The sequence below is a fragment of the Lissotriton vulgaris genome, chromosome 5 (genome assembly GCF_964263255.1).
Source record: "Lissotriton vulgaris chromosome 5, aLisVul1.2, whole genome shotgun sequence".
NCBI classification, from domain to species: domain Eukaryota; kingdom Metazoa; phylum Chordata; class Amphibia; order Caudata; family Salamandridae; genus Lissotriton; species Lissotriton vulgaris.
This window is the reverse complement of record NC_141693.1, coordinates 1,822,910,482-1,822,923,509: the sequence shown is the minus strand read 5'-3', so window position 1 is coordinate 1,822,923,509 and position 13,028 is coordinate 1,822,910,482. Positions and strand designations below refer to the sequence as shown.

At 52.5% G+C, this 13,028-nt stretch overlaps 2 protein-coding genes across 5 annotated transcripts in view; both read left to right on the top strand.

Annotated features, from left to right (window-relative positions):
• CALCOCO2 (calcium binding and coiled-coil domain 2) overlaps positions 1 to 13,028 on the top strand; it is a 428,938-nt gene that overhangs the window by 25,591 nt on the left and 390,319 nt on the right. The window lies entirely within an intron of this gene.
• On the top strand, positions 7,586 to 12,328 carry LOC147717447 (uncharacterized). 2 transcript variants are annotated; one of them, XM_086920506.1, is made up of 3 exons: positions 7,586 to 9,564; positions 9,943 to 12,185; positions 12,276 to 12,328. In XM_086920506.1, the coding sequence occupies exons 1-2, from the start codon at positions 8,835 to 8,837 to the stop codon at positions 12,153 to 12,155; spliced, it is 2,943 nt and encodes a 980-aa protein (XP_086776632.1). In that variant the 5' UTR covers positions 7,586 to 8,834; the 3' UTR covers positions 12,156 to 12,185; positions 12,276 to 12,328. The 2 variants fall into 2 exon arrangements, with proteins under 2 accessions (XP_086776632.1, XP_086776631.1); XM_086920505.1 differs by having other exon boundaries at positions 9,943 to 12,322.

Below are 13,028 nucleotides of genomic sequence, written 5' to 3'. Positions count from 1 at the left end.
AGAAAGCTGTGGACCCTCATTCATTTATTAAGTATGAAAGCAACCTTTTTCACCACTGCATCACTCGGGGACACCACCACATCACTCGGGGACACCACCGCATCACTCGGGGACACCACCGCATCACTCGGGGGCACCACCGCATCACTCGGGGGCACCACCGCATCACTCGGGGGCACCACCGCATCACTCGGGGGCACCACCGCATCACTCGTGATGGGACACCACAGCATCACTCGTGATGGGACACCACAGCATCACTCGTGATGGGACACCACAGCATCACTCGTGATGGCACACCACAGCATCACTCGTGATGGCACACCACAGCATCACTCGTGATGGCACACCACAGCATCACTCGTGATGGGACACCACAGCATCACTCGTGATGGGACAGCACAGCATCACTCGTGATGGGACACCACAGCATCACTCGTGATGGGACACCACTGCATCACTCGTGATGGGACACCACAGCATCACTCGTGATGGGACACCACAGCATCACTCGTGATGGGACACCTCTGCATCACTCGTGATGGGACACCACCGCATCACTAGTGATGGGACACCACCGCATCACTAGTGATGGGACACCACCGCATCACTAGTGATGGGACACCACCGCATCACTAGTGATGGGACACCACCGTATCACTAGTGATGGGACACCACCGCATCACTAGTGATGGGACACCACAGCATCACTCGTGATGGGACAGCACAGCATCACTCGTGATGGGACACCACAGCATCACTCGTGATGGGACACCACTGCATCACTCGTGATGGGACACCACAGCATCACTCGTGATGGGACACCACAGCATCACTCGTGATGGGACACCTCTGCATCACTCGTGATGGGACACCACCGCATCACTAGTGATGGGACACCACCGCATCACTAGTGATGGGACACCACCGCATCACTAGTGATGGGACACCACCGCATCACTAGTGATGGGACACCACCGTATCACTAGTGATGGGACACCACCGCATCACTACTGATGGGACACCACCGCATCACTAGTGATGGGACACCACTGCATCACTAGTGATGGGACACCACCGCATCACTAGTGATGGGACACCACCGCATCACTAGTGATGGGACACCACCACATCCCTCTGGGACACCACCACATCACTCTGGGACACTTCTTGTTGGTGGTGGTGGTGGACTTCTTGTTATTGATGTTTAATATGTATTAATCTTTGTGTTTCATTGCAATTCATTGTAAGGGGGGAGATATGTGGAGATTTCATTCTCCCATTGTAGAACCGAGTGATGCCATAGTATGACATCACTGGGAGATTCTGAAAGAATCGTCAGTTGATGAAGCTGGAGGTTGCTGTACACTTGTGTAGCTGTACTTACATGAATAAGGACCTTTTATTCATTAACCACTGCCTCTGTGGTTATTACAGATTGCCTATGGTCTTGATAGAGGTCCAAGCTGTACTCTCCCAAGCTGTTGCTGATCGGAGAGCTCAGCAAAGTTCACCATACAATGTGGACTGGACACGACAGGCTTGCTGACTAGAGTTATTTCAACATTGGTGGCCCTGCAACGCTACACTGGGCTAAGAAGAACTGGATTTTCTAGGGATGTCCAAGCCTTACTTATGGACATACCCTTTGATCGCTCCTTTCTTTTTGGTACGAAGGCGGACTCATCGCTGGAGCACTTAATGGACAGAAGATATACAGCCAGGTCCTTGGGCTCATCTATGGCTCCTCATCTCCCCAGTTCACCTTTCATCCCTTTCATGGCCTCAAAAGGGTCTCCAACTGCGTCCATAGCCTCCCAGCCACTCCCTCCCCCAGCCAACAGTCTTCCCAGCCTTTTAGTGGCTGAGGACGTGGGTCTCATAGACGATGTGGGACAGGTAGCCAAAGGTTGGGTCAGTCCACCTCCCCCCCTGACAATGGAAGCCTCCAAACCCATTTGGTTTGCTGCCTGATCATCATGAGCATCCAGAGGGCATCACCTTCATCACTGGGGGTCAGTAATATCAGACAGTTGGGTTTTGCAAATCGTCCAAAGCGGCTACTCCCTTCCCTTTGTGACTACTGCTCCCTCCAGCCTTGCCACTCATGCCTGGATGATGGAGGACCGTCTCCCCTTGCTCTGTCAGGAAGTGCTGGCACTCTTGGCTAAGGGAGCCATAGAGATAGTGCTGACGTCAGACGTAGGCTGTGGTTGCTATTCCCGCTACTTCCTGGTGCCCAAGAAGGACGGAGGCCTTTGTCCTTTCCTAGACCTTAGCCTTCTCAATCTCTTCCTTTTCAAGATGCTCACGCAGGTTCTACCTGCCCTGGACCCGGAAGACTGGATAGTAGCGTTGGACTTATGGGACCCATATTTCCACATCCCTGTCCTGCCTGCCCACAGACATTACCTGCAGTTCACGTGGGCCAAGAGCGCTTTCAGTTTGCCTTGCTCCTCTTTGGCCTTACCAGTCAGGAAAGTGATGGAGGTGGTTGCAACTAATCTGCAGAGGTCAAGGGTTCTAGTTTTTCCCCTACCGCAACGATTGGCAAGCAGCCTGCTCACACCTCGAGCCTTGTGCACTTGCTGAGTTTCACAGTCAACTTGCCGAAGTCATACCTGACTCCCTCTCAGATGCTGCCTTTCATCGGAGCTACTCATGACAGTGTAGTTTCGGGTCTATCCTCCCGAACAGTGAGTCCAGGATATTCAGGGTATAATACAGTTGTTTCAGCCTCTATCCTGGATTTTGGAGGGACTGACCATGAGGTTGTTGGTCCTCTTAGCCTCCTGCTTGTTACTCATGCCCGTTCGCATATGCGAGCTCTGCAGTGGGACTTGAAGTTCCAATGAGCTCAGCGTCAGAGGAAACTTCTTGACATGGTCCAGATCGCAGAGAGAACTGCAAAATATCTGTAGTGGTGGCTGACGAATCACGATTGGTCAGTGGCAGACCCCTCGTCCTTCCCCAACCAGGGCTGACTGCGGTGACAGACTCCTCACTCTTGGGATGGGTCTGCCACCTGGGAGAGATGGTGATTAAAAGATTCTTGGCTCCGGCTGAGTTCGAACTCCACATCAACGTTTTGGAGCTTCAGCTGATTCACCAGCATTGAAAGCCTTGCTTCCTTCGATCAGGGGAAGGCTGGTGCATGTGTTCACAGACAACACCACCATTATGTGGTACTTCAACAAACAGGAGGGCTGGAGTTGTAGACCCTTAGTTAAGAGGCTCTGCGTCTCGGACATTGCTGGCACGCCAGGGTATTTCCCTGTTGGTTCAACACCCAACAGACTCACTCAGCTGAAGATGCCAGGCGTATCACAACTGCAGTCTCCACCAGGAGTTGGTGCAAGGGCTCTTTTAGCAATGGGGAGAGCCAGGGTTAGTTCTGTGCCACAGCCAGGGCCGGACTGGCCGTAGTGGGCACCAGGCGTTTTCACGGTGGGCCGCTAGGGTGGGGGCCAATTTTGGGCCTCTGCAGGCCGTTTTTGTTACAGGGCTGTTTTTGCAGCATAGCTACAAAATCGACCCCTGTAACAAAATCGGTTGTAACCGGCCCTGGCAAACAGCTCGGCCGCTCCCAGGGGGGCAAGCCGAGCTCTTTGCCAGAGCCAGTTTTGGTTCCCAGTCCGGCCCTAGCCACCGCCGGGAAGTTTCCAAGGCCACTCTCGCTTAGAGAGGCGTTTCTTCTCAAGTGACGCTCCGACCTCCTGGGCGCCTATTTGTCCATAACACTCATGCCCAGAGTACTCAAGAAGAGCAGGAACGACACAGCCAAGTCATTCTTGTGACTCTGGATTGGGCATGGAGAGTCTGGTATCCTGAGCTGTTGAGCTTGGCCATTGGTCCTCCGATCAGGCTGCCTCTTTGAGAGGATCTCCTGTCGCATCAACAGGGGAGATTCTTCACCTGAACCTGCGCACCCTTCACCTTCATGCGTGGAAATTGAGCGGCAACGGTTTACAACTTTTGACCTTCCTCCCAAAGTCTGTGATGTTTTTCTGATATGTTTGTGGCATGGCTTGCTTCCCACAGCAACAGCCCACTTTCTAAACCTTTTACTAAGCTTCTTCTGTTTGCTCTATCGTTGGCCCAGAATGGCTCTGTTTTGGGCACACTTAAAGGTTGTCTTTCAGACACTTTGTTATTTTTGCGGTTACTGGATCACCCTTCCATATTTAAGTCAACTGTTGTTGCTCTGTTTTTTAAAGGCTTACAGAACATATTTCCCCCATGCCCCAGTGGGACCTAAATCTTGCCCTCAGCTTTATTGATGTGATCTTTTGAGCCTCAGCACACCTTCCCTCTTAGGCCATTTGTCCATAAAAATCGCCTTTCCAGCGGCCATAACATCAGCCAGGAGGGTCAGTAAATTGCAGGTACTTTCAGTACATCCACCCTACAAATGTTCTACCCGGACAAGGTTGTCCTACAGAGACATGCCTCCTTCCTTCTGAATGTTGTGACTCTCTTCCATGTAGGCCAGAACATCACCCTGAATACCTTCTTTGCTCCACTTCACTGCTCCAAAGAGGAGCAGAGACCCCACTGTCTGGACCCAAAAAGAGCATTGCCGCTCCACCTTAATCTCACAAAACAGTTACAGGTAGATGATCAACTCTGTGTGGTTCGTAGGAGCTAAGAAAGGGAAGACCATGCAGGAAACTAACCATCCCATCTGCCATGCCATTGGCCTAGAAGCAACCCCCTGAGTGTTTGCATGCTCAGAGATAAGGCTGTGACCATTGCATTAGCACATGGAGTACCTGTCCTGGTTATCTATCAGGCAGCAACGTGGACATCTTTGCACACATTTACCCAACACTACTGCCTTAAAAATCAGGTCTGTCATGATGGGCACTTCACCTGTTCGGTCCTGCATGACATTTTGGTTTAAAATTGACTTTGCAGATTCACCTCCAGGGAGGCATTGCTTTGATATCGTTTCTAAGGTAATATATCTGCTGATGGAAGTCTCTATCAGATGAACAAGTGACTTACCTTTGGTAACACCTTATCTGGTAGAGACTCTATTTAGCAGCAGATTCTTTCTGACTCTCCCATCCTTTCCTCTCTTGGAGCCGGTTGCAGTTTAAGGGCCAGGGCCTTCATTTAGCTCACCAGTGGTCAGTTCTCAAAACAAACTTCCACGAAGGAAGGCCATCGCGGAATGAAGAACAGTTGCCTAAAACTGAACTTGGACAAGTTGGAGGTCCTCAGCTCCACCCCCTCTGCCTGGGACGACTCCTGGAGGACAGCCTTGCTGGGAACTGCGCCGACACTCACCGACCACGCACAAAACCTGAAGTTCATCCTGGACTCATCATTGTCAGTGACCCAGCAAGTCAACACAGTCTCCTCTTCCTCCTGCTTCAATACCCTACGCATGCTTCGCAAGATGTACAGATGGATCCCCACCGGAACCAGAAGGATGGTCACCCAGGCCCTCGTCACCAGCAGACTGGACTACGGCAACGCCCTCTATGCAGGAACCACGGACAAACTCCGGAAAAGTCTTCAACGCATACAGAACGCCTCTGCACGCCTCGTCCTCGACATCCACAGCCACATCACTGCACACTTGAGAGACCTGCACTGGCTCCCGGTCAACAAGAGGATCACCTTCAAGCTCCTCGCCCACGCACACAAAGCACTCTGCGATGCCGACCAACATACCTCAACAAACGACTCACCTTCTACACTCCCAACCACTAGCTTCGCCGACCTCGCCACCGTTCCACGCTTTCACCGAACGACCACCGGCAGCAGATCTTTCTCCCACCTTGCCGCCAAGACCTGGAACACCCTCCCCATCCACCTGCGACAGACCCAGGACCTGTTGACCTTCAGGAGACTTCTCAAAACATGGCTGTTCGAACAGTAGCAGCTACCAACCCCAACCCCCCAGCTCTTAGCGCCTTGAGACCTTCGCGGGTGAGTAGTGCGCTCTACAAATGCGTGGTTGATTGATTAATTGTGGGTCTGTGCTCCTGGCAGAGAAATTATGAAAAGTTACTAACATCAGTGTGCTGTGGTGGCACCTATATAGTTACTGCACACGTCACTTCCAGCGCCGACGGCGTGGGCACGAAGCCGAGTGACGCGGCCTACCAATGCCAGGGTTACTTGTCAAAAACTTCCAGATCCAGTCCAATGCCTAAGTGCCTTGTTCTTCTGTTCTAGCTCAATGATCTTCAATAATATTACATAATGGATTGTGCAGACTACATACCCAAGGAAAACCATAACTATTTAGTATTGCTGGACTCCAGAAGTTCAAGGCTGCATTTCCTTTGTTTTGCAGCGTGAATCTTTCTGGATTCACTATGCTGTGCATATTCCGCGGTCTTGTGGTTGGGTCCGGATTCGTAGTCTTTTCTTTGTTTTTTGGGTTTTTTTTTGTAGCCCTTGTGGGCGTCGGCGTCACACCTCCTCGGGTGCATTTCTGGTGACGTCGGCATGCTTCCTGCGGAAGCTCCCACTCTTGGGCGCCATCTTCAGATTCTTTTTCCGCGGTCGGGTCTGGATCGTTCCCGTTGGGCTCCAGACATTTTTGGAGAAAGTACTGAAAAGAGTGGAAGTTAGAGGAGATATTGGAGATATTGGAAGAAGAAGACCAAAGAAGACTTCACAGAACATTGACGAAGAGTAAAGAAGGTGAAAACCTCGAGAACTTCGACGATCGTCGACGTCCACGCGGTCAGGGAGGCCTGAACGCACGAGGATGGACAACACACCGTTCAAGTTCTGCCCGAACTGCAGACACAAGTACGCGCAGAAAGACCAGCACCCGGTTTGCAACCTCTGCCTACCGGTAGAACACAGAAGCGAGGACTGCAACGCCTGCGCCGTCTTCGCCCAGAAGACCCTCCGTGTGAGGAAGAGACAGAGGGTAGCACACGCCGCCCTCGAAGGAAAATCCCCGACGCCATCGCTGTACGAGCTGGGGATGTCCTCAGAGGAGGAGGACAACGCTGCCGCCGAAGACGACAGCTACACGGTCGTAGAGACCGATTACAAGGAGACACCTGATAAGGTAGGAGACTCGACGTCCCACAAGAACACGAGAGACTCTGAGTCTCGAAAGTACGAGGCCAAGAGCCCGAAGGCGCCGACGCAGCGACATCTGCCGTCAGCGACCGCAAGCAGGCCCAGCGGATCCTCGGAGAAGGAGTCCCTGGCGCCGGAAGCTGTTGACCAGCAGAAAGCGTCGAAGATCGTCGCCGAAAGGGACCGATCGACGTCGAGGGAGAAAGACCCTAAAGCCTCGGCACCGTCCAAGGACCCAAAAGCCAGTTCGACGTCCAAGCCGTCGACGCCGAAAATCTCGCCGCCGAACCAGGCGACGAAGAGAGGGGCCGAACGTTCCGAAGCCGAAAATGCGGCCGAGGTGGAAAGGAAAAGACGTCGGCTGGAAGCCGAGATGGCAAGCCTCTTGCAGCGGAGAAAGGAGGTCGCCACCGAGATGAGTGCCTTCACGATTCCACACAAGACCAAGCACGCCGTGCTAGATCTGGTCGAGGAGGAAGAGGAACATGTGCCTAGCGACGAGATGGTCGACGACCGGGAAGCTGAAGAAAATCCCTACGAGGATTACAGCTATGAGGACGAAGAGGGCAGTAGGTTGGACGCCGAGTCGGTCACCTCTGACCCACGCGAGGAGGATTACCTAGACGTCGACACCGAGAGCCCGGAAGAGGCGGTCGACTCATACCCCTCGAGACCCTCGCCGCCGGACGACATCGGGGCATACAACTCGGCGATACAATCTGCCGCAACTGCATTCAAGTTAAAGCTCGACGAAGAAAAGCAGAAAGCAGACTTCCTGCTAGAGACATTGCTCCCAACACAAACAAGAAGCCAGTTCCTCCCAATGCTCAAGAGCGTCTTGGCGCAGGGGAAGGAAGCGTTCAAAGAGCCCGCAACATGCAAGGCGGTAACTCCCAGAACAGAGAAAAAATACAAACACTCCTCGAAGGACCCGGCCTACATTCGAGGCGATGTCTCCGCTGACTCCATTATCACGGCCACAGCTAGGAAGAGGGCGAGCGTATCCACTACCTCGGGCCCACCACCGGATAAGGAGAGCAAGAGGATGGATCTGGTGGGGAGAAGGATCGAGCGAAATGCCGCGACCCACTGGCGCATGGCTAATTCCAACGCCCTGTTAAACAGGCACATGTACCAGATCATGGAGGGGCTGGGGCAGTTGGTGAAGGACCTAGCCCAGGATGCCAGGCAGAAGGCCGAAAAATTGATCGAAGAAGGAAAAAACGCAGCAAATTCTTGCCTTAAGACGGCCCTGGACGGAGCAGACACCGCCAGCAGGCTCATGATGGTGGGTGTCACGGAAAGGAGACACGCCTGGCTCAGGATCTCAGGGTTCAAACCCGAGGTACAACACAGTATCCTGAACACACCGTTCAACGGCGAAACACTTTTCGGAGCAACGGTTGACGACAAACTATGCCAACTCAAAAAAGATAACGAGACTGCAAGATCCATGGGGGCATTGCAGTTCAGAGGCAACAGAAGGGGCACCCCGGCACGGAGGCCCGGCAGGAGAGGTGGAAACCAGCCAGGTACATCGCACCAGGCCTTCCAGCAGACGCACCAGGCAGACTCAGCAAGGTCACCAGAAGCAGTCCTGGCAATACCAGCCAAGAGGTCAGTCCTTTCGAGGGAGAAATGGCCGTGGCCAGAGTAGAAGAGGGGGCAGCAGCCCACCTCAAAGTGACTTCAGACACCTCCGGGTGCCCGACCACAAAAAAGATCCCAGGGGGCACCACGTACAAAGGGGTCAGGACAATCTAGAGACCTACGACCACATGACACCAGTGGGAGGAAGATTAAAGTTCTATCTCCAAGAATGGAGAGAAATAACATCAGACAAATGGATCCTAAACATCATCCAATTAGGATACTGCTTGGAGTTGGAAAGAAAGCCAACAAACAGAAAGCCAAGGGGAAAGCCACCAGCAAGAGAACAGCTGGTGAGGCTTCAGGAAGAAGTGCAAGAACTTCTACAAAACCAGGCCATAGAAAGAGTTCCCTTCAGGGAAAGGAACAAGGGAATATACTCAACGTACTTCCTAGTACCAAAGGTCGACGACAAGATGAGACCCATCCTAGACCTAAGGTTCCTCAACAAATTCATAAGGACACAAAAGTTCAAAATGACCTCCCTACAGGAGGTGCTGCCGCAATTGCAGGTCGGAGACTTCATGGTCACGATAGACCTCAAGGACGCCTACCTGCACATACCGATGAACGAGAAGCACAAGCATATGCTCAGGTTCGCAATCGGAGGAGGCCACTACCAGTTCACAACGCTGGCCTTCGGACTGAAATCAGCACCAAGGGTATTCACGAAGTGCCTCGCGGCAGTCGCAGCGCACCTCCGAAGACAGGGGATACACGTATACCCTTACCTGGACGACTGGCTGGTGAAAGCAAACTCGTACCAGAAGTGCAAGCAGCATGCACATGCAGTGACGAGCACGCTCATAAACCTGGGGTTCTCTGTCCATTGGAAGAAATCATCAATGGAGCCGGAATGTAAATGTAAATGTAAATGTAAATGTAAATGTAAATGTAGTTGAGCTTATATAGCGCACAGCTACCCGCAGTGGGTGTCCCGGCGCTTGCTTAGGGAACCCGTCCTGATATTCCCCTGTGTGATAGCCCCAGCGGGTATCCACAAGGTGAAAGTCAGGCATCCCGCCGCGAGGGGCCGTTGTGGAGATTAAGCAAGCTATTGCCCAGAGTCGCAGAGTGTGAACCCGTGAGTCGAGAAGGCACCGGCGCGAGAATTATCGAGTCCATGGAATTTTTAGCCCAAGACCCGCCGAGGCGGGGAATTGAACCCTGGTCCAGGACCGATCTCAGCTTCCGGGTCTGCCGCCTCTAACCCCTGAGCCACACTTCTCCACGGAGCAAGTGAAGATCTTCCTGGGGGCAGAGATCAACACCTTACAGGGCAAAGTGTTTCCCAGCGAGAAGAGAGCGAGGGCGCTGGTCAAGGAAACTCGCCTCTACCGGAAGGGACAAGCTCGGACAGTGAGGACTGCGAGCAAGATCATGGGGATGATGGCATCATGCATCCACCTAGTGCCGAATGTGCGGCTCCACATGAGACCCATGCAAGAATGGCTCCAGGAACAATGGTCACAGGCTTCGGGCAGTTGGGAGGATCTTGTGGTGGTGACGCACGCAGTGCAGAAGGAGATGGCATGGTGGACCTTGGAGAACTTAACAAGGGGACAACCTCTAACACTCCCAACTCCGACAGTGACCATCACCACGGACGCATCCCTGAAGGGATGGGGCGCTCACATGGAGGAGCTCAAGGTGAGGGGTCTTTGGACGCCAGCAGATGCGACAAGGCACATCAATTACCTCGAATTGAAGACAATTTTCCTTGCACTGAAAGCCTTCCAGACAAGACTGTACAGGCAAAGGGTGTTGCTACAGACGGACAACACCACGGCGATGTTCTACATCAACAAACAGGGTGGAACACAGTCAACAACGCTTTCGACGCTGGCGCAGGAGATATGGAGGTGGGCCATCCCTCTCCAGATAGACCTGCTAGCCATACACCTACCAGGGAAGGAGAACATTCAGGCAGACTGGCTGAGCAGACAGACCTCGGCATCCCACGAATGGGAGCTCAATGCTCAGGAGACAAGGAGGCTGTTCAACAGGTGGGGAACACCATCAGTGGACCTGTTTGCAACACGCCAGAATGCGAAATGCCGAAACTTCGCATCCAGACAACACGAAGAAGGGTCCCTTGGGAATGCCCTATGGATAGATTGGTCCGGGAGATTTGCGTACGCTTTTCCCCCGATACCACTGATACACAGAGTACTGAGCAAGTGCAGAGCGAGCACCATGACCCTGATACTGGTCGCGCCGCAGTGGGCGAGGCAGACATGGTACTCGCAGATCATGGAGATGGCGCAGTGTGCACCCCACAGATTCGCCAGAAGAAAGGACCTGCTCTCCATGCAGAACGGAGAGGTGCTGCACCCAGAACCAGAGAGCATGAGCCTAATAGCATGGCTCCTGAAGACTTAGAGTTCGCACATTTGAGACTGCCCGAGAGCACCCTCAGGGTCCTTCGGGAGGCACGAAGGCCCAGCACGAGGAAGTGCTATGTCGCAAAGTGGAAAAGATTCACGATGTGGTGCAGGAGGGAAAGACTCCACAATAAAATGAAAAAGGACTCCACGGTACTGAAGTACCTGACACACTTACTGGAGAAAAACCTCAGCTCGTCCTCCTTGAGGGTTCACCTGGCGGCTATAGTGGCATATACAAGGGGTGAGATGGGCAGAAGCTTCTTCACATCACAAGTTGTAAAGAGGTTCCTGGAAGGAGCAAAGAGGATTGCACCACCCAAGCGGGTACCACCACCGGCATGGAACTTAAACGTGGTCTTGACGGAACTCATGAAGGAGCCCTTCGAGCCACTTCACAAGGCCTCCTTGAAGATGCTTACTATGAAAACTGCTTTCCTGGTTGCAATAACGTCCTTACGAAGAGTGAGCGAGCTGCAAGCGCTAACGCTACAGGAGCCCTACTTACAAATACACAATGACAGGGTGGTGATGAGGACCGACCCACACTTCATGCCGAAGGTGGTGTCCAAGTTCCACATGAACCAGTCCATACAGATACCGAGTTTTTTCCAAAAACCAACAACTAGCGCAGAGCGAGCTCTGCACACCCTGGACGCCAGAAGGGCGGTCATGCATTACATTGAAAGGACAAAAGGGCACAGGAAAACGAAACAGTTCTTTGTGTCGTTCGCCAACAGTTACATGGGCAAGGCAGTGACTAAGACCACGATTGCACGATGGATCGCGCAAACAATCCAACTCTGCCACAAAAGGGCAGGGGAAGAACTGGCAGAGGGGGCACGCGCCCACTCCACTAGGAAAAAGGGGGCTACAATAGCCTTCCTGGCCAATACGCCCATACAAGACATATGCCTGGCGGCAACATGGGCTTCGGTGCACACATTCACGAAACACTATTGCGTGGATGTTCAGATGAACAAGGAAGCACAAGTCGGACAAAGGGTGCTCCAGCATATATTCAGAAACCAGAGCTCATCTTCCACCCAGCCGCCACGGAAATGAGAAACCGCTACGAAATCGATGCACAGCATAGTGAATCCAGAAAGATTCATGCTGCAAAACGAATAGTTTCTTACCTGTCGGTGTAGTTTTGCAGCTTGAAGATCTTTCTGGATTCACTAGCGAACTCACCCACCTCCGCCAGAAAGATGAGGCTGGAGAGAGAAGAGGTGGTCAAAAAAAAAAAAAAAATATAGGAGGAGGGGGGGATCCGGGAGAGCGACTCATGCTGGAATTGCGGCAAGGGGGGAGGGAACCTAGAACACCTACTCTACAGCTGCCCTAAGATTAGAGAGTTCTGGGACAAAATTGAAGTGCTAATTAACGAGATTATAGGGGTAACCATTCACATAGACTTCCAGAGCCTAGCACTCGGGTTCACCTCCTCAGCAATCACAACTAAAGAGAACAGTGACTTAATTGATCTATTGCTGACTGTGGCGGTCAAAATGGTTCTAAGTAATTGTAAAGACACACCAAAAGCCACGCCGAAAGCATGGCTTAACTGGATTACCTTTCTACGAGCGGCCGACAACATAACAGCGATACACACACCAAAGACACACAGGCAGTTCAACATGTGGGGCTCCCTAGATGACTACCTAGCATCGCACAAACCCCCATAGGCGGTGAAGATGGATAATCCAGCCAGTCCTGTGTGCACAACAAGATTACAACCAGCATCTGCTCCTTGATCTTTCCCTATCTCCTCTCTCCCGGGGTGAGGGTCCAAAGAGGTAAACCAAGCATAACGAAGGGGTGGAGAACGACATCGGTAACCTGAACTGGAAGACCGTAAATCAGACTAACGTCAAATAAGACTGGCAGCGAACAGTTTGAACAGTTATGTTTCCGCCCCCCCCCCCCTCCTCCCCC

Bases quoted from the DNA above. Each gene is read 5' to 3' on its own strand.
- LOC147717447 (XM_086920506.1), top strand. From the start codon at position 8,835: ATGACACCAGTGGGAGGAAGATTAAAGTTCTATCTCCAAGAATGGAGA. The intron at 9,565-9,942 runs GTAAATGTAAAT...TTCTCCACGGAG, and splicing joins ATCATCAATGGAGCCGGAAT to CAAGTGAAGATCTTCCTGGG.